General features: G+C 36.8%; 3 protein-coding genes across 5 annotated transcripts in view; 1 reads left to right on the top strand and 2 right to left on the bottom strand.

Moving 5' to 3' along the window:
- Positions 1-6,744: 6,744 nt before the first annotated feature.
- On the bottom strand, positions 6,745-8,985 carry HSPE1 (heat shock protein family E (Hsp10) member 1). Its single transcript, XM_077154579.1, has 4 exons — positions 8,690-8,985; positions 7,872-8,036; positions 7,060-7,149; positions 6,745-6,978 (listed from the first exon to the last, which is right to left on the bottom strand). Exons 1-4 carry the CDS (start codon positions 8,690-8,692, stop codon positions 6,928-6,930), a joined length of 309 nt encoding a protein of 102 aa, XP_077010694.1. The 5' UTR covers positions 8,693-8,985; the 3' UTR covers positions 6,745-6,927.
- Positions 8,849-19,381, top strand: HSPD1 (heat shock protein family D (Hsp60) member 1). Of its 3 annotated transcripts, none has more exons than XM_077154564.1 (12): positions 8,849-8,964; positions 10,249-10,424; positions 11,601-11,853; positions 13,494-13,576; positions 14,413-14,508; positions 14,967-15,060; positions 15,384-15,552; positions 16,681-16,780; positions 17,327-17,572; positions 17,987-18,161; positions 18,456-18,634; positions 18,750-19,381. In XM_077154564.1, the coding sequence occupies exons 2-12, from the start codon at positions 10,251-10,253 to the stop codon at positions 18,897-18,899; spliced, it is 1,719 nt and encodes a 572-aa protein (XP_077010679.1). In that variant the 5' UTR covers positions 8,849-8,964; positions 10,249-10,250; the 3' UTR covers positions 18,900-19,381. The 3 variants fall into 3 exon arrangements, with proteins under 3 accessions (XP_077010679.1, XP_077010678.1, XP_077010677.1); XM_077154563.1 differs by lacking the exon at positions 8,849-8,964 and adding an exon at positions 8,994-9,126; XM_077154562.1 differs by lacking the exon at positions 8,849-8,964 and adding an exon at positions 9,209-9,340.
- Positions 19,382-21,609: 2,228 nt separating this feature from the next.
- The window catches only part of COQ10B (coenzyme Q10B), a 37,901-nt gene continuing 34,552 nt past the window's right edge, over positions 21,610-24,958 (bottom strand). Inside the window, exons 4-5 of the mRNA XM_077154573.1 lie at positions 24,375-24,476; positions 21,610-22,599 (exon numbers count right to left, since the gene is read on the bottom strand). Of these exons, the coding sequence (XP_077010688.1) occupies positions 22,432-22,599; positions 24,375-24,476 (270 nt within the window). The 3' untranslated portion in view covers positions 21,610-22,431. The remainder of the gene's footprint in view (positions 22,600-24,374; positions 24,477-24,958) is intronic.

The following is a 24,958-nucleotide window of genomic DNA, read 5'->3' as shown; positions in this document are numbered from 1 at the left end:
CTCTCCATATCAACTAGTTCCATCCCCCTAGTCCATATTATCTACAGCTCTTTCCATGAAAAGTGAGAATGGGCATAGCCTAAATAGCCTTAAAGATTTGGAGAAAGATTAAAGGGGAAGGTAAAGTTATAAGAGAGAAGGTGGGATTTAACAAATGAGTATGACTGCTGAATCACTGTATTGCTATTTCATCTCTAGTGTCTTGGAGCAGCTAGAATGAAAAATTTAAAATTGTAGAACCGTAACCCATACCAAACTCTGAAATCTGTTCTATAGTTAATTGTTGTGGTGGGCTCTGAAGTTTATTGCTTTTTTATATATACATTATTTTTCACAATAAAAAAATGAAGAAAAAAAAAACAACCAAAAACAAAAATACAGGCTTAATTTGTTAGAGGGAATGGCAGTTGGATCCATTCCTTATATCCTACAACAGAAAAATTTCCAGATGGATCCAAGACTAAAATGTTAAAAAAAATTTTTTAATATAGAAGACATCATGGAAGAACATTTTAAGTATTGAAGTACAGAAAACTTTTCAAAGTTTGACATAATACTCAGAAGCCATAAGAGAAAACATCTGTAAGTTCAACTACAATAAAATAAAATCTTCCTGCAAAAGCAAAATCAAAACAAAAATAACATATTGGGGAAAAGAAATTTATCACAAAGAATCAATTTCCCTAATAAAGAAAGACTTCATACAAATTATGAAAGACCAATCACTCAATAGAAAAACTAGGCAGAAGATATCAGCTCAGACTAAAGGAAATAGAAATGGCTCTTAATCACATGAAATTTTCACACTCATTTATAATAACAAATAAAAAATAAAGCTATCAAACTGGCAAAAGTAAAAAGTTTCATATTTTTTATTTTTATTGTAAAAATTTAGCATACAAACATAGAAACATTCTTGATATACAAACATTCCATACATGGTGTACAATCAGTGGCTCATAATATCATCATAATATCATAATATCATCATAAGTGGCTCATAATATCAGTGGCTCATAATATCATAATATCATCAGTGGCTCATAATATCAATAATTGTGTAATCACCCATGATCATTTTCTTTGAACATCTGCATCACTCCAGCAAAAGAAAGAAAAAAGAAAAAACTCATATACTATACCCCTTACCCCTCCCTCTCATTGACCATTAGTATTTCAATCTATTCAATTTATTTTAACCTTTGTTCCCCCAATTATTTATATTTTTCCATATTTTTTACTAATCTGTCCAAACCCTAGATAAAAGGAGCACCAGACACAAGGTTTTCACAATCTCAGAGTCACATTGTAAATGCTGTATCTTCACACAATCATTCCTGTACTTTAAGGGTAGGAAGAAATGATCTTATATCTTACTAGTAGGCATGTGTGCCGGTTTTAATCTATTATGTACCCCAGAAAAGCCATGTTTTAATCCTGTCTCCATTTTGTGGGGACAGCCATTTCTTTTAATCCTTATTCAACACTGTGGGCAGAAAATTAGATTGGACTATCTCCACACAGTGTGACACGCCCAATTGTGGGTGTGGCCTATGATTAGATGAAGATGTAACTCCAGCCATTTCAGGTGGGTCTTGATTAGTTTACTGGAATCCTTTAAAAGAGGAAACATTTTGGAAAGAGTCAGAAAGGACAGAGAGAGAGAGCTGACAGAGAGCCATCAGAAACTTCAGAGCCTAGAGCTGACACAGATGTGGACACTTGGAGAACAGAGACACAGATGTTTGGGGATACTTGCTAGCCCAGCAGATGTCACCATGAGATGTTAAGCAAGTTAGAAACTGGAGAGAGCCAAGGGAAGCCAAGAGATGAAAGCCAGCCCCAGAGAAGCAAAGCGAGGAACCCCCACAGGAACAGAGGCTGAAAGCAATGGAGTCCAGGAGTGAGGGACCAGCAGATGCCAGCCATGTGACTACCCAGCTGACAGAACTGTTCCTGACCTATTGGCCTTCCTTGAATTAAGGTATCTTTCCCTGGATGCTTTAGTCTGGACATTTTTATACACTTAGAATTGTAAATTTGTAACATTAAATTCCCCCTTTTAAAAGCCATTGTAGTTCTGGTTTATCACATTCTGTCTATTTGCAAACTAGAACAGCATGTTAATTGATAGAACTTCTATGAAGGGCAACTTGGTATATATAGATGTGTATGCATATGATTAACCTACATACCCTTTGATAACAGCAATTACATGTCTAGGATTTATTTCATAGATCTACTGTGCACATGTATAAAATAATCCACACATATTTATTCATTGCAGAATTATTTTGAATAGCAAATGATTAGAACAACTTAGCTATCCATTAATGGGGAATGCTTAATGATTTATCTATGCAATGGGACATACAACTATGAAGAGAATGAAAAGCTCTTCATAAACTTTATAAATTAATCCCAGAAGATAAATCATTAATATGAAAAACACAAGGTGCCAAGTGATGTACATAGAATGGTGTCATTTGCATTTTGTAAAAATACAAATATATACATATGTATATACATACACACACACACAAATACATATGTATACATATACATAAAATACCCTAGAAGGAAGAAAATAAACCCTTATACTAGTTGCCTGCAGAGATGGCAATGGGTGGCCAGGAGACAGGGATGAGGAGGACTCTTTTTGTGTATATCTTTTGTCCTTTAAAAATTTTGAACTACAATATTTATTTAAAAGATAAATAAAATTTGAATTAAAATTCAAGAACATTAAGGGGCAAACCTAGCCTCCTTGATTTACTTGTTAATTCTTAAGATAAGATGGGTTAAGTGAGTTGTCAAATATCACAAAACTAGTTACCTAAGGGTTAAGGGAAACATATTGAAATATTCTCCTCTCAAAAAATCCAAAAGTTCAAAACTCCATCTTGTTATGGGTACAGAGAAAACAGCAATAACTTCCTGGAAGAAGCATAACTTGGTATCACTCTGAAGAGTCATCTAGCAGTCCTTTCCAAGAACTTTAAAAATGCTCCCAGCCATTCACATTGTGAATGAGTACAGGCAGAACTTGCTTTATCAGGTATCAAACTATATAAAATCCAGGAATAGATATAAAACTTTAATGTATGATAAAGGTAAGAACTAGGGATGGAGAAATAATGAATAATTCAATAAATAATAATGGATAATTTAATAAATAATATTGGAACAAGCTAATCACTAGTTAAATAAAGTCAGACATATATACTGTTTTGGTTTGCTAAAGCTGCCAGAATGCAATATATCAGAAATGGGTTGGCTTTTACAATGGGGATTTATTAACTTACAAGCTTACAGGTCTTAGGCTATGAAAAATGTCCAAATCAGGACATCATCAGATAATATCTGGACTCCTCTGGTACATGGCAATGCACATGGTCAGCATCTGCTGGTCTTTTTCTTCTTGGTTTCCTTCAGCTTCTGCTTCAGTGGCTTCCTCTCTGAGCTTCTCTGAGGTCTTTTCCTGTGTTTTTTACTCTTATAAATGATTCCAGTAAGAGGATTAAGACCCATCTTGAAATTGAATTTCCATTCAAATAACCTAATCAAAAGGCCCCACCTATAATAGGTCTATACAACAGGAATAGATTAAAAGAACATGATCTTTTCTGTTGATGGGTACGTACAGCATCAAACTACCACATATACTATACACTAAAATAAATTATGGGTCAACAAACTACTTAAATGTTCAAAAGAAAAAAGGGCTATTAGAATAAAATTTAACAAATATCAAGAAAAAGTACACATCAAGTTAGAAAGCAAACTGGAAACAAAAGTCAGAAGTTAGCACCTCTAATATACAAAACCTTATGATACAATTTTAAGAACAAGAATTTTTTTAAAGTGTAACTTTTTGAAACAATAGAAGGAAAAAGTTTTAATCCTAATAATGAAAATATCTGTCCAATAGAACAGCTCCCTAGTAATAATAATTTTTTTTCCCTTTTGTGTGTGTGTGTGTGTGTAACAGGGAAAAGCAGATTTTCTAGTCAGGTAGATCTGAGTTCAATTCCAACTCTGCTGCTTAAAATCTGTATCACCTTGAGCCTGTTATTCTACCTTCCTGGGCATCTTTCTTCACCTACGAGGCAAGAAAACCTCTCTTATTGGGTTGCTCTGATTATATGTAATTAAATGAGATTACACATTACATACTTAGAACAGTACCTGGCAACTGCTAAGCAAATGCCAGTTGAAAAAAAATTTCTTAATTAAAAGAGGAACTGAAAAAAAAGGAAAACAAAAAATCAAACAACAAAAAAAGGCATTTAATATTATGAGAATCCCAGTGTGTTAGTCAGGATTCTCTAGAGAAACAGAAACACAGGTGATATCTATAAATATGAAATTTAAAAAAAGTGTCTCACACAACTATGGAGATGCACAAGTCCAAATTCCACAGGGCAGGCCGCAAGCTGACAGCTCCAATGGAATTCTTCAATGAATTCCCCAGGAGAAACTGGTTGGCTGAAGTGGAGAGAACATTTCTCTCTTCTGCCTTCTCCTTTAAAGCCTTCAGCTAATTAGATTAAATGGCACTGATTCTAGAAGACACTCTCCTTGGTCAACTGCAGATGTAATCAGACATGAATGCAATCAACATGCTGATGATTTAATAAACTAGCACAAAATGTCCTTGCACTAATAATTAGGTGAGTGCATGTTTGACCAGACAGCTGGGGACCATCACCTGGCCAAGGTGACACATGAACCTAATCATATCATCCATTTGGAATCTTATTTTTATTCATCTTTCTTCTTCAAAATTTTGTTTCAATAGGAACGAAAGGTAAACCACACATACTTTACTGAATCTTGAAGTTCACACGTAGAATACCCTTATTTTTTGGCCTAATTTTCTCAAGTACTATTGCTAAAACTCTTTTCCTTATTTTCTCAATATAATCTTACAATTTAAAATTACTTCTTCAGCAACTCTGCTAGACAGGTATCACAGAAGTAGAACTATTTGTGTCCTACAAAAATTCAAAAATTCTTTCATTTTTGTTTTGCTTTAGTATGTCTTGGATCTGATGGGGCCCTAAAGTCTTTTTTTTTTTTTTCTTCTCAGTACACCACCTAATTTCAATGATGAATCAAAGTTTGGGAACTATTATCTTAGATCACAAATCTCATTTGTAATCTGCAGCATTGAGGTGCGCAAAGAAAAATCACGGCCTTTAGACTAGATTCCCATTGCAATTTAGGAGCCACATGGCCTTGAACAAATTTCTTCATTCTCAAGTTTTCTCACTAGTCAACAATCTGTGCTCCCAAGATTATGTACAAAACATTATTTGGCTGTGCCTGGAGTACAGCAGGAAATTGCTGCTGTAAGAAAAAAGAGCTTTGTCATACTTGTTTCTAAATGCAAAAAAAACTAAGCCTTAATACACTGGACGGCACATAGGCACATAATATATAATGTACACACATTAAGTTACATATTTTTTTAGTGATAGGATACCTGGTCAAAAGTTGAGACCACTAGTTAATGTTAACTTCATCCACACCTTCAATTCTTCTCAACATAGATAGGAAAGAACGTTCAAAATGTGTTATGACAAAATAGTTCATAAAGAACTAAAACAAGAAAACAGGTTTGATTAAGACAGAAATAGCTGCTGATGTGGTCAAGTTGAGGGGCTGGAAATCCACTCTGGTGGAAAATTATCTGGGTTCAAATTCTCTTTCCCATAGCTGCTACACCTAGACCAAACTTCAACCATGTCAGGGTTTCCATATTAAATCTGATACTAAATATCTACTAATTGCCAGGCACTATTAGGTACCACCCATCACCCACACCACTAGTGATCACCTGAATCAACTAAAGTGCATCAAGTGCAAAGGACAGTCTGACAATATGGCAGACATTCTGAAGTATTGATTTTTATACAGCAGCATCTGGAGGTGGGCAACCTATCTTCAAATCCTGTCACTTCCCATATTACTCAACACCACTCTTCTTCAACTGCAAAAAGTAAATAATACCTAGCTCTGAGGATGACTAAATTGTGACACACACACCCTACCCCCAAAGGCATGATCAGGTCCTAATCCCTAGTCTTATGGGTGTGAACCCACTTTTTTTTATAAGTAGGAACTTTGAATCAGCATGAATCTTTATCCAGTACATCTGAAATCCTCATAAGCAAAGGAAATGACAAAGAAAGAAACCCAGGATACAGCCAGAAACTTAAGTCAAGGGAACCCAGAGGAGAAAGGTGCCACTGTATGCATTACCACATGACAGAAAAGGAACCCCAAGGTTGCCAGCCTGCTAGAAGATACCCACCCAGGGAGGAAGCAAACCATCTAGACATGTAGACAGCACATTGTATGGTAATTGTTTCAGCAGCTAGGAGACTAAAACAGGTCGGTTGAAAGATTAGCAATATTTTGCCTTGGATTTTCCCCTCATTATGAAATAGTCTTGAAAACCGGAAATGCTTATGTCAGGAACTACATTTTTCTACCATGAATGAAGAACTCTACTTGACCACTATAAACTGATTGTTTGAAAGGCAAAATATGGCTACTTGATTTTTCAATTCTTAAACTGCAGGTAAGTGTAAACCCTTGACTTTGTACCAGCATAGATCATTTATGTAATAAAGCTAAAATCAATGTGAATATACATCAACATACAAACCTCATTTCCCAAAATTATCTGTGGGTTACTTTAGAGAACTCACTAAATAAATAAATACACACTAGGCATTCATTTATATATTTTTATTTGGAAATGTTTCTATCAGTACAGTGAAATTAAATTTAAGAGACATTGGATTACCATTAGTTTATTATAAAAGAGAGAGATGAAAATTATTTACATGATGGAAGATTTCAGAACTTCGGTGGAATGGGGAGCGTCACATGATGCCATTTCAATACTGAGCTATTTCACTCTACATACTTCCCAAGAATATCAGCATCTCTAAATAAGAAATAATCCTGCAAACAGAAAAATCATTAAGTTAAGACAGTTAACAGCAAATATTTAACCTCTTTTAAAAGTTACTTTATGTTACACACCTTGTCACCTAGAACTACTTTGGTGCCTCCATATTCTGGGAGAAGAACTTTATCTCCAACCTTCACACTAACTGGTTGAATCTCTCCACCCTAAACAGAAGGACATTTATGAGCAAAGACATGGAGTTCAGCAAACATTTACGCTTTAAATTAATCACATGTTCACTCAAATCAAATGCTAAAAATGCATTTAATGGCCAAGTGATATAATGAAGTGGCTTAAGTCATAAATATTAAGTGTAGAGTTATAATTTGAAATAAACCTTACAGTAGCTTAAACTAAATTAAATTGGGAGAGCTAGCTTTAGCAATTAAAGATAACTTTATAATTGCCAAATACTGTACTATGTTAGTAGCCTATGGGCTGCCAAATGAAACAGTTTTTATAACCATATGCAGCAAAACGATCAATTACAACATACAAAAGTTTAAAAGAACTTTTCTATATTTAGAATATACAATCCTTTTTTGTTATTCTACTTCCTCTCTTCGAATATTATATATTCAGTAAAAGGGACTAAAGCAGAGAGTACCCAGAACCTCCCTACTCCTAACTCCAGACAGTTCTTTGCAAGTAACTTCTAAGAGTTAACCAGAACATCGCATTTAACTTATTTGACCCAAAAGACATTTACTGTGTGTATTGTGGCTGACAGGTCTGAAGTTGAGCCAGAAAACTGAAAAATATCTGAAAGGATAATCCAACCCGTTCCTTTCATAAGGTAAGCCAACTGTGGCCCCAAGGCGTTAAAATAGTACGGCAATTCCAATGTTAGTCAGCAAAAATTAATGCACTTTCAACCCTCATTTACCTTTCCTTTAGATCCCGATCCAACAGCTACTACTGTTCCTTGCAATACTTTTCCTTGAGATTTTTCTGGAAGCATAATGCCTCCTTTGCTTACAGTTTCGGCCGCACACCTTTCAACCAATACTCGGTCCAAGAGGGGAAGAAACTTTCTAAATGCCTGTCCCGCCTGCAGGGAAAAAAAATTTAAACTTGCGGCAGAAACTATACGTAATTATATTCTGAACAAACAAAACCACAGTAACCATTGCATCTCAAACAGGAACCACAGTTTTAAAAGATTAACACCATAATTCACATTCTTAATTCGAGAACACATTTGAGTGTTCGGGCCTACATTCTACGTTAATTCCCCATTCTCTATATAATTAAAGGTCGCTGTTGCTCCTTTGGCCAGATTGGCATTAAAAAGCAACCTTGTTACTCCAAGGTCAGATATTTTCCTTATTTATATTTTTCTAGAAATGCTCAGGCCATGGAGTAAACCCTCCTTCTAAGACCACGCTCTTTTTCCAAGGGTTTACACACCCGCAAAGGCCCCGCAGGAAAAGTCAGCCGCCGCACGTGCGTCCCCGTTCCCGCCCCCTGTACCGCACGCGTGTCGCACCAGGACACTCATGCGAAGAGCCCACGGAGGAAGAAAAGGTCGGCGGATCCTTCGCTCTCGACCCTAGTCTTGGGCACCGTGACAGTCCAGGGTGCAAGCGAGGGAAGGACACCGAATGACCCCTACCCCTCTGGCCAGAGCCCAAGCCACGGTACTGGCTACCGAGCTCTTCGAACCGACCGGGACCACAGAACTCCAGCCTACGCGGGACCCACCATGGCTCCGGTTGCCTTAACTCGTACTCTGCTCCCGCGCCACCACCGCCGCAAGGAGAGGAACCACGGCCCGACCCTAGGAATACGAGAACGTGGAGAAAAGATGTCCAACGCGCAAGCGCGCTCGGCCTCCGACGCCCCGTCCTGCGAGAGAGGGCGGGCGCACAACGCGGGCCGTGATTCGTCCGAGAATGCTGCGCAGGTCGCTGACGCGCGGACAGGAGGGCAGAAGAAAAGAGGAGCTATTTCTAGGCTTTTCTAGGCTGCCTGCCGAGGTAAAAGAATTATCCCTTCGCCCCTCCCGGAAATGACGCAATTTAACCCTTGACCCGCGCGGAGAGCGCGGCGCTTTCCGGAAAGTTCTGGAACGCTGTTTGGCCTGGGAACAAGCCTAAGCCGGCTCGAGAGGGCTGAGCCCCCTGATCTGGCTTTAGCGGGTAGGGATGGGCGGGGCCCACGTATAGCGCGTGCTGATTGCAGGGCCTCCGCCGGGCTAGGGGGCGGGAGCCGGCTGCACATGCGGTGCTGCGGAGCGGGAGGGGCGCGGAGGGAGGGGACACGGGCTCATTGCCGTGTGCGTTCTGCGTTCTGTCCCTCACTCGCCGCTGACGGCCTGCCTCTCCGTCTGCCCGCCCGGCCTTTGCCCCGCAGGTATCCTGCCGGCCCGTGCCGCCTCATCTTGCCGACTCTGGTTTCTTAGCCAGGCTTTTACGGCTGCGGCCCGGCCTGAGTCAGGTGTTGGGAAAGAGCAAGGGCTTCCCGATGGCGCTGCAGGCCCAGGCCTGCTAGGCCAGGCCACGAGGGCCCATGCGGGATCCCATCACGTGGGGCATGGAGTGCGGGACTCCAGGGAGGGCCTAGTTGGCGGGTGGAATTTAGGGAGTTTTAGTTTCGTGGGCCCTCGGTGCAACTCGCTTTGGGTTAACTGCAACGCGCGGGAGAGGGTGGTCGTAGCCGCGTGGAAATCGCTTTTTGCCTCGCGGTCAGCATGGGTACAGCGTCTACACCCTTGACCTTGCTGGGGGCGTCCTGATGAGAGACGTGGGGCCGCGCGGGGTGGGATGGACTGTCTGCCCCCAGCATCGCGGCCTTTTTGGTTCTCAGATACTGTAGCCTCGGGTGGATACATGGAGATACTTACGCTTGAGAGGTCCTTTGCCCTGCCAGGAATATTTTTCGCTTCCATGGTCACTTGGATTTGTAACCTGCCCTTCTCCTGCAGACTTTGTTTTCCAGGGGCTTATTTGGGGTGCATTTGCCTTCGGGGCAGTTTTAACGGTGAAAAGCGAGTTAGTTTTTAGGCATGTGTGGGTAGCTGTTCGGAATGAGATGAATGTGTTGTGCGCTGGTGGTATCGGTCGGACGTTGGGGCGGCTTCACCCTTTAAGCTAGTAGGTAGTGTGCTCTAACCGTGGCTCAGGCAGCATGGCTGGCGGGTGTCTTCCCAGCTCACACTTAATGTTTCATGTTTTATTGCACAGGTAGCGTGTTGTTTGCTGCAACACACTCATGTAGTGATGTAGTGTTAGTACTGATCATCTGCTTGTTTTCTCTCCTAGAAATGCTTCGATTACCCGCAGTCCTTCGCCAGATAAGGCCAGTGTCCAGGGCATTGGCTCCTCATCTCACTCGGGCTTATGCCAAAGATGTAAAATTTGGTGCAGATGCCCGAGCCTTAATGCTTCAAGGTGTAGACCTTTTAGCCGATGCTGTAGCCGTTACTATGGGGCCAAAGGTACCAGTGTTTTATTATAGTTATAACATTAATTAAGGAATAATGTTCTACTGATGGGAAGTCATGAAGTACTGAATACTTTGGTATTCGTTGAAAAAAATCTCACATATAAAAGTTCCAGTTTTTTGATGACTTTTTTTCTTAGCTAAAATGTCTTAAGCTCTTCAACCCAATTTTCAAAACTATATTTTGTGCAAATGTACAATGTAATGAAGTGTTAGCTCAGCTCAGTATTTTTCTTTTCGTTCGTTTTTTTTTTTTTGTGCTTGGGCAGGCACCGCGAATCGAACTTGGGTCTCCGTTCTCCCGCTTGGCAGGCGAGAATTCCCGCTGAGCCATCGTTGCACCGCCCCAGAGAACTAATCTTGCTTGCTAGCTTGAGTTAAATTTTGGATTTTCCCAGGAAGAATGCTAATTATAGAAAGAAGAGTGTAACTTTTCTACCATAATACCTCAAGTATACACTTACAGGGACTAGTTGTACCCAGTTTTTTCCTGCTGTTCCAAAGGGCATTTAAAATTCTAAATCTTGTTCACGCTGAAGTTATTGGTGAGTGCAGATAATAAGTGATTGCAGGTAGCCTTCATTTCATATTGAAGATAATTCAAATATTAAAGTGATCCAAACAACTGCATAAAATACGACACTTGCATTCCCCATGTAAAAGGAGCAGTTTTTACTGGCTTAAATCCAAAAGCTGCCAATCTTGTTGCATCATGCTTGAGGTTTAATATTGAAGAAACTTGGAAGAACACATTGCTCCTGGCTGACTCGGTATGTTAGTAATTAGATTTTGAAATGTCATCATTTTAAAAGATAGCAGTCACTAACTAAAACTAAGGTATAAATGTTTTGAAGAATACTATCATTGTTATCTACTAACTTGGTGTTGGTTATCCTGTACTTATTTGTTTTGAAAGATGACATCTGGTCCCTAGAATTATCTCCCATAGTACCTCATCCAAAGTTATGCACTTGACTGAGCAACAGAGAGGTCATTTTGTCTGTAAACTAAGAACATGGAGGAATTTGCCCTTGAGTTTCTTGCTATAGCCCTGTTAAAAATGATACAACTTATGTTGAGGCTTTCAAGTAGTTCCTGTATTATGAAACTGTTCATTGTCTAAGCCTCTGCAGTTTGTGATCCTCTCACCTTTTATTCTTTGCGATTTTAGGGAAGAACAGTGATTATTGAACAGAGTTGGGGAAGTCCCAAAGTAACAAAAGATGGTGTGACCGTTGCAAAGTCAATTGACTTGAAGGATAAATATAAAAATATTGGTGCTAAACTTGTTCAAGATGTTGCAAATAACACAAACGAAGAGGCTGGGGATGGTACCACCACTGCTACTGTCCTGGCACGCTCTATTGCCAAGGAGGGCTTTGAGAAGATTAGTAAAGGTGCTAATCCAGTGGAAATCAGGAGAGGTAAGAAAATTACAGTGTTTTGAACTTAGTTTTCATAAGAAAACATTGATTCCCTGTCCCTGCACATAAAATGTTTTTTAAATTGTTTAATGAAGTTGATTCATTAAAACCTTAAACTGAGCTTACTTTCAGCAAATAGTGATTGAATGCTTGGCTGTGTAGTGAATACTGCTAGGTTTTAAGGAGGAAAATGTAAATAAGAAGTTCTTTCCTGTCCTGCCCCCTGACTCCTGCCATAGAGCAAGCATTTATTGGGAGATACAGTACCTACCCTGTACCTTGAAAATAGTAGTAAACTTGTGGGGTTCAGAGAGACAGATGATACAGTTTTGATGTAATTCCATTTTAGTTGTATTGAAGGTCGGGCTAAACCAGAAGCTCCATTCAGGAGATCAGAAAGCAGTGTCTTCCTCAAATTTTGTGGCAGTTTTTCCTTACCTCTTAACAGCACATACCATGTTAATATTGGTTTCTCTATCTCAGTGGTGTAGGCCTAGGTGAATGCTCTGCATTAAAAGTTTGGGACTGTAAATCACTCGCAAACATTAATTGATGCTATTAAGAGTACTTGTCAATTAGAGTCATTGTTACTACACGTTGGATATTTTTTCTTGAAGTAACATTTCTCAAAATAAGGGAAGGATGAGAGAAAGAAAGAGTTAGTACTAGTCCTAGTTGAGCAAAACATGATAGTTGGCTTGTGGTTCTTACAAATCCATGTTGTAGTTCTGTTGACTGATAACATTTTGTCAGTTCATTATTATAAAGTGAGGATATTTCTCACATTTAAAACCTGCAGTGATGTTATCCCAGAAATTCTTTATGGCCAAGATCTTTGTTTCTTGTTGAAAATAAGAGACTGTTAATCCATTTTGGTCCTTTTGTGTATTTAATTGAAGAGTGTTTCCTGATAGGTGACCCTATTAGAAAAGGGCAACAGGAAGGGAGGATAAGGGGTAAAATAACTTGAGTAGATGGAAATACTAGTGGTCAATGAGAGGGAGGGGTATGGGGTACGGTATGTATGAGTTCTTTTTTTATTTTTCTGGAGTGATGCAGATTTTCCAAGAAATGATCATGGTGATGAAGACACAACTATGATAATTGTGAGCCATTGATTGTATACCATGTATGGAATGTGTATTTGTGAAGCTCTATGAATAAAAATATTTTAAAGAGGGCAACATGAATGGATTGGGAATAATTATGTAGAATGAGGTTAAAAGTTGAGATTCTGGGCGGGCCACTGTGGCTCAGCAGGCAAGAATGCTTGCCTGCCATGCCCGAGGACCCAGGTTCAATTCCTGGTCCCTGCCCATGTAAAATAAAAAAAAATTAAAAAAAAAAAAAGTTGAGATTCTTGGAACTATCCATATCACCCTAAAACTGAACTAAGGAAGTTCAATTTTCAAAATAACTTTGGTGTTGTGGGACTTCGTTTGTTCACTGTATAAATATAAAGTTCCCGTTTCAGGGCATGTCATCTACTCCATGAGATGGGGAACAGTACAGGCACAGAAGTTAAGCATAGACAGTGCATTAATGCATTAAAAGACAGCACAGATCTCAAGATTTTTGAATTATCTACTTGACATGGAAGCCATGAAAGAATAAACATTGTAATTTTTATTCTCAACCAGGTGTGATGTTAGCTGTTGATGCTGTAATTGCTGAACTCAAAAAGCAGTCAAAACCTGTGACAACCCCTGAAGAAATTGCTCAGGTAAGGATTTGTTATTTTTTATTGTGATAGTTAGAAGTAGAATTTTTTTTAATAAAGTGTGTGACTTGATTCCATAATTGCTCAGGTAAGGATTTCTCATTTTTTATTGTGATAGTTAGAAGTAGAATTTTTTTTAATAAAGTGTGTGACTTGATTCCATAATTATACACCAGTTTCATAATAACTGTATTACCACAGTCTTCAACATTGGAAGCATTTTTTTCTTAATACTGAATCTAGCAACTGTAATTTGAGTTACAGGATTGTCATTTTAATTAAATGGCTCTGAGTAGAAATAATTTATATGTATGGGAGAAAGTTCTTTAGCTATTGTCGTAGGTGCATAATTTTTGTCATCTTGTAATACTGTTGTCCTTTTGCCCAGGAAAAAGTCATGGTGATTTTTCCCTTTTGTGGAAAGGAATAATTTCATATTTAATTTGTGTCCTTGAAAATACTATAGCAAGGGGTACAAGGGTAGTTCAGTGGTGGAGCTCTTGTCTGCCATGTGGGAGACCTGGGTTTGATTCCTGGTCCATGGACTCCCCACACCACACCACCCCCCCAAAAAAAGCAGAAAACAAACAAAAGAAAACAAAAATTCAACAAATGATGTTGCAATAACCAGATACTCACTTGGAAAAATAAAGAAATGTGACCCCGGCATACAGCATGCAAAATAATAATATAGCCAAGTAATCAATTTTAAAAGAATTGAAAACAGAACCACCATTTCATAAAAATAGTACCATAAAATTTTATATGGCAGAAGGAGGGAGTTGATCGAGGATACTAGTTTTACATTTTAATTTGGAAAAGTAACTTGATTGTTTCAGGTTGCCACGATTTCTGCAAATGGTGACAAGGAAATTGGTAACATCATTTCTGATGCAATGAAAAAGGTTGGAAGAAAGGGTGTCATCACAGTAAAGGTAAGTGTGTTTTTATTGATTGCTTGAAATGAGGTGCCTGATGATGATCCAAACAGTTGTCCAAAGAGGAAAATTCGATCTAAATATATTTCAGATTTAAAGTTCAGTTTCGGTCCTTTATGTGTAATCACAGCAGCTGTATACACTGCTTATTGTGTTTTGTGCAGATTATTAGCTTTTGCTGTTAGGAATGGAAATTCTGCTCACATAACCATATAAATTAATCCTAACTTAAATAATTGTCTTCTACTTGAAAAAAAAAATTCAGATTTCATTTTTGAAATTTTGTCAAGAGTAGAGTTGAATGATCTGGGACATTTGCATACTCCTGCCTGGATTTCTAATCGCCTGGGGAGGGTGGGTGTCTATTTTTAATTAATCTGATCTGTAATTATAAGTTTTATATTTTTTTACTCAAAAATATAAAATTTTTGAAATTCAAACTTTTGACTACACAGGATGGAAAAACATTGAATGATGAATTAGAAATTATTGAAGGCATGAAGTTTGATCGGGGTTATATTTCTCCATACTTTATTAATACATCAAAAGGTAAGAGCAAATCAATAACCGAAATATTTTTTGAAAGTATAGTTTGCTATTATGTGTCAAACTAGGCATTAGTGTAGTAATTAAAAATTTATTGAGATTTTCAAAATATATACTATGATAAATGAAGGAAGAAAAACATTAACTCACACTGTCACTTTTGAGTAAATAAAAGGTCAACTGTTAGAAGTTCAGACGTATAGAGTCTTGATGGAGAAGCAAGAAATCTAATGCCAGGCACAATAAGTCAGTGTATTTCATAAACTGATGACCATTCACTTGGGGCATTTGTTAAGTTTGGTGTGAAATATTGTTTGTTTTTGTAGGTCAGAAATGTGAATTCCAGGATGCCTATGTCCTGTTGAGTGAAAAGAAAATTTCTAGTGTCCAGTCCATTGTACCTGCTCTTGAAATAGCCAATGCTCACCGCAAGCCTTTGGTCATAATTGCTGAAGATGTTGATGGAGAAGCTCTAAGTACTCTTGTTTTGAATAGGTAAGAGGATATCTGATTGCTTACATTTGTAACTAAAATATATTGCTGTTTGAAACCTCTACCATGTACCACCACAGTTGATCTATCTAGTTTTGTATCTAGAGTTGTAGCTCAGGCCAGTTACAGTAGTTCCATCTTTTTGAATGGGGTGCCAGAGTCTTTACTATTTTGTACAACTTTTTGATATGTCAATCTAATGTAGTATATGGTGCCTTTCTGTTTTTACAGAAAGTGTTTACACTGGTTTTGAGGTTACCTGATGGTATTTATTATTTTTTTTAATTTGCTTTTTCTGGTAAAATATGTTGGAATTGGAATTTTGCATGCAAGAAATAAAAGTAAACTGCCATTCTAAAAACATCAGATTTAAGTGTATTTAGTGATAAATTATTTTATATAATCAGAATCTTTAAACACTTAAAAATCTGAAATAGAAAAATTGGCAGTTAAGTGAATGTATCTCAACTGGTTTTGGAGGATTTTTAAATCTTTAGTTTATTAGTTGTAACTTTAAGACAGTAATATTCATGTCGTAAATGAAACCTTAGGGCATTACAAAAATGTGCTTTTCCTAATCTTAGAATTGAGGTATATTAGAACGAAGACTTTGCAGTTTTATTGTTGGAAATGCATTTCTGCATTTCCAAAAGTTCTAAAGGAGCTTATCATGGAACATTTTTTGGCAGCATGGATTTGCTTTTTTCGTTTTTATAGAGCCTTGGAGAGCGTGAGATTTGAAGCCAAAATAAAAAACAAAACAACAGACCTATAGAGTTTTCATTGAGCCACTTAACTGTTAGCTATAAAGTTGGATGTTCAGTTACTGAGCATATCGTAATAGCTTATCTCCCTGTGATCTTTTTAGGCTCTTTAAGAAAATAGACCAGCTGTATCTTGATATTTGCATATTTCTTCTGTTTTACAATCCGACCTCAAATGGTTATTTGACTGCGTTCCATGTCCATTATTTGATAAAATTGCAGCTGTTAAATGTTAGTATCAGTAGTACATTTTTAAAGGAACTGAATTCAGAATACTGCTTGCTTTTCCTGTGATCCTTGTCCCTGAATTAAAAGAGACAGGCGTTTTTATTAAATTTAAATCTTTACAATCACCTGTTCTTAACAGGCTGAAAGTTGGTCTTCAGGTTGTAGCAGTCAAAGCTCCAGGTTTTGGTGATAATAGAAAGAACCAGCTCAAAGACATGGCTATTGCTACTGGTGGTGCAGTAAGTAAAATAAATGTTGTGATGTTGGCTTTACTGATTTATATTTTCAGGTCTAAAATTTATAGGTAGAATTCATATTTTTCAAATTAAAGTACTATCATTTGAACTGTTAATTTGTTTCTCTTGGGATGGGGGTGGGTTGGATTAGATGATTTTCAGGTACCTTTCACCTCTAACATTTCCAAGAATCTGACCCAGTACAGGGAGTCTTATTGGCTAATCTCTTCAGTTTTGAAAGACAGCAGAGTGTAATAGAAATGACATAAGGCTTAAGAATTTAGGCCTAGAGAGTGTGACCTTGGGTAGTTTTCTGAGTTTTCATTTCTTCAGATAAGACTATTAACTAACTGGTAGGATTGTGGAAGATTGAGAAGTTGGAAAGGCAAAAAGACTAATATTCACATCTTGTTCTGGACTAGCAATGTCTTAAAATCTCACATTTCAAAGAAACGTATTTCAAGATATTATGAATACCTACCATGAATGAACTTGGTATAAGGAAAAAATTGCACCCTGTCACTGATTCATTTTTAAACATCTTCATAGGTGTTTGGAGAAGAGGGGTTGACCCTAAACCTTGAAGATGTTCAGCCTCATGATTTGGGAAAAGTTGGGGAAGTCATAGTGACCAAAGATGATGCCATGCTCTTGAAAGGAAAAGGTGACAAGACTCAAATTGAAAAACGTATTCAAGAAATCATTGAGCAGTTAGATGTCACAACGAGCGAATATGAAAAGGAAAAACTAAATGAACGTCTAGCAAAACTTTCAGATGGTGTAGCTGTGCTCAAGGTAAGATGCATTGTTGTGAATAGGCTTCTTGGGTTCTGAGACCAAGAATGAATTTTTCTGTAGTATTTCTCAATAGCGCTGTGTACCTACATAAATGTTTGAAGAAATAATGTCATTATAGAGATATTAATTATATAAAATTTATTTCTTTACTGAGTCATTCCTTAAATTGAAGTTGACCTTGGAGTAGGGGAATTGTCATGGAACAAGATATGTTTTATTAATGGGACCAAGAGGTCAGTCTTAAGTTTGCCTTTATGGGATATCCTCTTAGGTACTTAATCGTACATACAGTAATAGCAAATAGGGCAATTCTGCTAAAAAGCACCTAGTTTAAGTAAACTTAAACAACTTTTGTCAGTCAAAATTATGATTGGGAGCGGCCATACTAACTGAAATTCTTTTTATCTTTAGGTTGGTGGAACAAGTGATGTGGAAGTGAATGAAAAGAAAGACAGAGTTACAGATGCACTCAATGCTACCCGAGCTGCTGTTGAAGAAGGCATTGTTCTGGGAGGTGGTTGTGCTCTGCTTCGGTGCATTCCAGCCTTGGACTCACTAACTCCAAATAATGAAGATCAGAAAATTGGTAAAAAGTTATCTTACAAATAAGTTCATTTGTGGTATCTGATTTTAATCTTTCTGTTAGAATAAAATTGTTGGTATTCACTAAATGGAACAAAAAAATCACAGAGCAATAGCCAGAATAAAAGTAGAATAGTGCTTGTGTCAGAGTTAGTACTATGTCCAAGTGTTTTGGGGGAGTGATTTGACCTCTTATTTCCTCATTGGGATTTGCCTACATCAGTACCCTCACAAGTAGAATTGTGTAGATATTTACAAAGAAACAAAATAAATCTGCTAAAGTTGGTTTTCTTTATAGGTATAGAAATTATTAAAAGAACACTCAAAATTCCTGCGATGACCATTGCTAAGAATGCAGGTGTTGAAGGTTCGTTGATAGTTGAGAAAATCATGCAAAGTTCCTCAGAAGTTGGCTATGATGCTATGCTTGGAGATTTTGTGAATATGGTAGAAAAAGGAATTATTGATCCAACTAAGGTAAATAGTTGAACACTTTCTAAAAATCCTCTCAACAAATATAGCATCAGATCTTCATTGTCTTTTTCATATTTTACTAAGGAAAAGTAATATTTTGCTGAACTTCTTTTCCTAGGTTGTAAGAACTGCTTTATTGGATGCTGCTGGGGTGGCCTCTCTGTTGACTACAGCAGAAGTTGTAGTCACAGAAATTCCTAAAGAAGAGAAGGACCCTGCAATGGGTGGAATGGGCGGAATGGGTGGCATGGGAGGTGGCATGTTCTAATTCCTAGAATAGTGCTCTACCATGATTAATGAACTGTGATGGGAAGCTCAAAGCAGTGTTTCTCACCAATAACTTCTGTCATTTGAAGAAAATGACAGAAGAAGAAAATGACAGAACAACAGGCTGGCTGATGTAAGAAAATCACTATAACCATCAGTTACTGGTTTCAGTTGACAATACATAATGGTTTATTGCAGTCATTGTCCATGCCTACAGATAATTTATTTTGTATTTTTTGAATAAAAAGACATTTGTACATTCCTGATACCAGGTACAAGAGCCATGTACCTGTGTACTGCTTTCAACTTAAATCACTGAGGCATTTTTACTGATTGTGTTAAAATCAGGATTTTAGTGCTTGCCATCACTAGATGAGAAGTTAAGCAGCAGCCTTTCTGAGGAGAGTAAGAATAATCGTGTATAAAGTGGAAAAATATCCAATTATGTGACAAACCTTCCTGTAATAAAAAAATTTGATTCAAGTTACAGTTGTGTTAACCTTTCCATGGTCTAAGACTAAAAAGAAATGAGAAATGAAAGCTAATTGGAAGTGGGGGGACTGGGACATATGTACATATGTGTAAAACATTGTTCCACCTATAGTATTTCATGTTGCTCTTTGCTGCAGACTGAATCACCTTATTAGTTAAAGGAGGAAATTTTTAAATAAGGCAACAAGTCTAATGAGTCCTGTGGAATAATATTGTGCTTGTTAAGTCCTGGTTATAAAGAAAAGGACAGACTTGTCCTTTTCTTGTGGGGCCTAGTTATTACTCCAAAGCCTTGGCCTGAGATCAGCTACAGGTTCCTGCTGGGTAATGTTAAGTGAGGAAGCAGAGTCCCCGTTTGAATGTATTTTAGTGGAAGGAGTGTGTCATTGAAGGATAACGAATAGGACATTCCTGTTTTGCAGGAGACAGTCCGTGGCTTCACTTTTTTTTTAAAAAGAACCTGAAATGGGTTTCTTTATTTTAGGTAATACAATATGGAGGTTTACTGTTTTTTAAATTATTTTAAAGTACATAATAAAAACATAATTTTTAAAGTTTCCAATTCAGTGGCATTAAGGACATTTGCAGTATCCAGCAGCCATCACCATTATCTAGTTAATCTGGTTCCAGAACTCAGGAAATCCTATTAAGCAATCACAATTCTCTCCTTTCCCCAGTTCCTGGCAACTACTACCTGCTTTCTCTGAATTTGCCTATTGCGGATATTTAGTGTAAATGGTATATGATAGGTGGCCTTCCGTCGTCTTCCACTTACCAAGTTTTGAAAATTCATCCGTGGAACTTTTATGATTACCTCATTCCTTTTGGCTGAAAAGTCCATTGTTCAGATATACCACTTCTGTTATCCATCAATTGGTGGACATTTGGGTTTTTTGGTGAAGGTGTTTTTGTGTGGACATGTTTTTATTTCTTTTGGTATATGCCCAGGTGTGGAATTGTTGGGTCTATGGTAATTGTGTTTAACTTGAACCCATGGCTTTCAGAGCATTGTTTTGCTTTCCCCACAAGCAGTGCAGAAGCCTTTCACATTTTCTACCTCATTGCCAATATTCATCTTCCTTTTTTATGATAATAGTCCTAGTGGGTGTGAAGTGGTATCATTATGGTTTAATTTGTACTTCCCCAATGGCTAAAGATGTTGAGCATCTTATGTGTTGACTGGCCATTTGGCCAATAAAGATACCTTCTTGGGAGAAATGTAAGCTGAGTGGCATGTGAAAGAATTTAAATACACACCTGTACTGGGGTTAGGGTTTGGGAAGAGAAACTTGCCCATATTTGTGTTGTCTTTGAGCTTAAAAAAATAATATTCTGGATACTAGACCTTTATCAGGTATGTAGTTTGTCTTCATAACCTTGTGATAGTACATCTTGAAGTACCAAATTTAATTTTCATGAAGTCAAAATTTTTTTCTCTTGTTGCTTGTGGTGTTGGCATCATACCTAAAAATCATTACCAAATCTGAAGTCATGAAGATTATATCCCTATGATTTCTATAATTTTTATAGTTTTAGCTCTTTTATTTAAAGTCTGATCCATTTTGAGTTAAATTTTGTATAAATTTTAACTTCATTTTTTTGGTATGTGGCTATCCATTTGTCTCAGCACCATTTGTTGAAGAGGCTGTTCTTTACCCACTGAATAGTTTTGGCACCCTTGCCAAAAATGAGTTGACCACAGACATGGATTTATTTCTGGATTTTCATGCCCATGTGCCACTACCACTAATTTGATTACTCTTAACTTTGTAGTAACTTCTGAATTCAAAAAGTATGAATACTCTGATTTTCTTTTTCAAAAATTTTTTGGGGCTATTTTAACTTTCTTGCAATTCCATATGAATCTTTGGATGTTCTTCCATTTCAAGAAAAAAAGCTGTTGGGATTTTGATAGGAATTGCAGTGGATCTATAGGCCACACTGCCATCATAGCATTATTAAGTCTTCCAGCCCATTGAAGATAGGGTATCCTTCCATTGATTTAAATCTTTAATTCAGCAATGTTTTGTAGTTTTCGGTATCTCCTTAAATTTATTCCTAAGAATTTTATTCTTTTGGTAATACTGCAAACAGAAATGAATTTTGTCCAGACATATTTGTCAGTCTGATTCTATGAAAATTAAGATATGAAATGCTATAATTAAACTGGATGTCTAAGTACATATTGAAATAATACAGGAAGATTTCAATGACCAAAATAACTACAAAAAATAAACAAACTACCTTTATTAAGTTACCACTCCAGTCCTTACTTTGATTTGTTTTAAAAAAATAGTCAAATGCCAAAGTGAGTACACATAATAAATAGAAAATAGGGATCCATAGTACTGGAGATGTTATCAACCATCTTCATCTGCTGAAGACAAAACTTGATGCAGAATTAGCATTGTTGAAAGAGCAGCCAAACTACCCAGGAGAGGGTAACTTAAAGCTCTGGACCACTCACCAAAAATATTCACTGTGTATTTGGAAGCTAACCTCATTAAAGCACTGAATACTACCACCCATAAGAACAATTTAAAAATATTCAAAGTGCCCAGGGACTTTTACTGACAGTACTTTAAAGTCAAAGTTTTAGAATACCTAACAATTACTCAACCTAAGCCACAAGGCAGGCCCTATAACAATAAGTTATACAGTGTGAATATAATAACTTAAATGTGATATGGTTAATATAATACATACTGCATTAATATCTAAACTTTCAAGTAAAGTGATAATTAAAAAATTTAAACTTAGTTTCAATTTCTGCTCAGAAAAGTGATGTCAGTATTCTAGGAAGTGATGACATCCCATTATTGTAAATGCAGAACATGCTGATGCACATATTACTTTGAATTATACGTGACTGAAGAAAATACTTATGTACATGTGTACATCCATATTCTGTGCAAATTTTAAATAGTGCAGGTTTATAATTAAATCCGAGTTTAACAAATACTTCCTGACCAGTTAATGATGAAAGCAATTCCTAAATGTGAAAAATCTTAAAGCAGGTGACACCAGCTCTTCTTTCCCTTCTATGTGTGATGAACTTCATGTAGCATTAATTCCCGAGGTATATGTGTTTCTGGACCATACAACTTGGACGCTCTTCTTTCAAAGGCAGCTACCATCTGCTTTACAACTTCATCAAAAAACAGTGTGGCAAGCTGAGAGTGTAGAAGTGAGCGAAATTCAAAAGAAATCTGTAGGAAAATGTTAATAATTATTTTAGGAAGATCTGTCTTATATCTTCAATTAATATAGTGGTGTTCACACTACGATGTGGGCTAGTTTACCCAGCATCTAAGGTAGAGCTGGGTGTACATATAAGGAGGTGAGGTTTTCAGCAGACATGAGAAAAGGTAGTCTTATTTACAACAATAAATGCTAACTACTGGCACAACAGAAAAAAATGAGTCTCATTTCAAGGCAAAGAGATAATGGCTTAATAGAACAAGTCACAAAAAAAGTTTTGCTGAATATATGCATTACTTTGGCTTGCAATTAATGTGCCCCTTTTAGATCTGTCCTATCCCCAAAAAAGAAGTGATCCTTTTGATAGGTAGCAATAGGAAGGTGACTCGTGTATTTAAGACAGACAAGGTTGATGGTTTGATCTGAAAGTAGCTAATGAATTAGAACTTTATATTTCATTGTTCAGACGGAATTCAAGGCAATTTGCTTTACTTTTCATTTTAAAATAATCTGATTTATAAAAATGTTTCAAATATAGTAAAAAGAGTTCCCATATACCAATCACCCAGATTGCTTTATGTTAATGTCTTATATAAGCACAGTACTATAATCAAAATCAGGATATCAAAGAGAAAGTTAATACTACTAGATGATAATGCTATAATCTACATAAACCTTATTCAAAATTTTCCAGTGCCATTTATCCACTAATGTTTTATGAAAATAACAAGTGCTAAGAACATCATCATACAGTGATTTAATCAAAATTAGGACCATTTTTTGAGGTTTAATGTATGCGTTACAAATACAGAGAACTCACATATCTGTCAACAAAAAGGCATGGTTGTTTTAGGTAAAAGGTAACGGGAATTAGAAATTACCGAAGTTCCTATATTCTAAATACATCTTTTTTCCTTTGTCCTGTATTTCAGTAACTTATAATCAATGTGTAGATTTAGTTTGGTGCTGCTCAACTGTAATTTTAAAAACTGTTAAACTCAGTTAGGTCATAGCATGTGTCTTAATAGTCTATGGACTTAGAAACATTATTTCACTTACATGAAATAATTAGAACATGCAAATTCACAGAACCAGAAACTAGGTACCAGGGAGTGTGGTGGGGCTGGGGAATGGAAAGTTAAACCTTAATGGGTACAGAGTTTCTGTTTGGGGTGATGGAAAAGTTTTGGTAATGGATGTTGGTAAAGGCAGCACATCGTGAATGAAAATAACACCAATACGTTGTATGTCTGGAAGTGGTTAAAGTAGGAATTTATAGGTTGTATATATGTAAACAGATTAAAAATATAAAACCCACAGAACTGTACAACACAAGTAAACCCTAATGTAAACTATGGATTACATTAATAGTATAATTAAAATAGTACTGTTTCATCACTTGTAACAAAGGTAGCACACTAACACAAAGGGAAATAACTGTATAGGGATGGGTGGGGTATATGAGAACTCTGTACTTTCTGTATGAGTTTTCTGTTAACCTACTGCTACTAATAAAAAGAAAAGAAAAAAGAAGGAATGAATATTCACGTTTGTAAGAAATGTAATTTGAAAAAGGAGAAATGTTAGTATTCTTTCCTATAAAGTCAGTGCAGGAAAAGTATTCAATACTCAGAAATTTGAGATTTTTTAAAAAGTGTGTTTAAGATCTCTATGCATATAAAATAATTAATTATGGCATGTGGGGTCTACTAAGTGGATTACTCCATCTATACCAACTTTACCTGATAGTTGGAACAAATCAAGGGGTTTCTGAGAGACTTACTGAAAAATCCAAAGTACAAGTTCTTGGGTAGCCAGGAAGACCTGGGCTAAAACGCCAAACAGTCTCCAAATGATTGAAAAGTCTCCCATCTGTACAGGATGCCTAGAATGAAATTTAAAATAAAACCAGTAAAACACCACGTTTATTTGCCAGAAGCTACCATGATTTAGGCTGATATTTTTGATGATGAAGCCACCTGATTTTTAGGCTTGGCATTAGGAAGTAACCTCATGCCGATGTAAGTCATAATCTTTTTTCCTGGTATCCTCAAGATTGTTTAAGTTTTCTCTCCCACTGCTACCACCCACTGTGCTCCTCAGATTTCTCTCTCTCTCAGCAGCAAAACAATGAGTGATTTTTTGGAAGCTTATTTCCAGCTCTGCCACTCAAATGATCCTGAACAAGTTAATTCCTTGTACCTTGTTTCCTATTTATTAAGGTAAAATGAATATAATACCTACTTTATACCATCACTAGGAGATTATTAAAATGGGTATAAGGTACTTAACAAAGATCCCTAGTAATCTAAAACTGTTCATCCTATCCCACTGTTTTTCTCTAATCATATTTAGCATTTATTTTAA

This window comes from Tamandua tetradactyla, chromosome 3 (genome assembly GCF_023851605.1).
Source record: "Tamandua tetradactyla isolate mTamTet1 chromosome 3, mTamTet1.pri, whole genome shotgun sequence".
Classification (NCBI taxonomy): domain Eukaryota; kingdom Metazoa; phylum Chordata; class Mammalia; order Pilosa; family Myrmecophagidae; genus Tamandua; species Tamandua tetradactyla.
The sequence above is the reverse complement of the archived record's forward strand: the minus strand, read 5'-3'. Positions and strand labels throughout refer to the sequence as shown.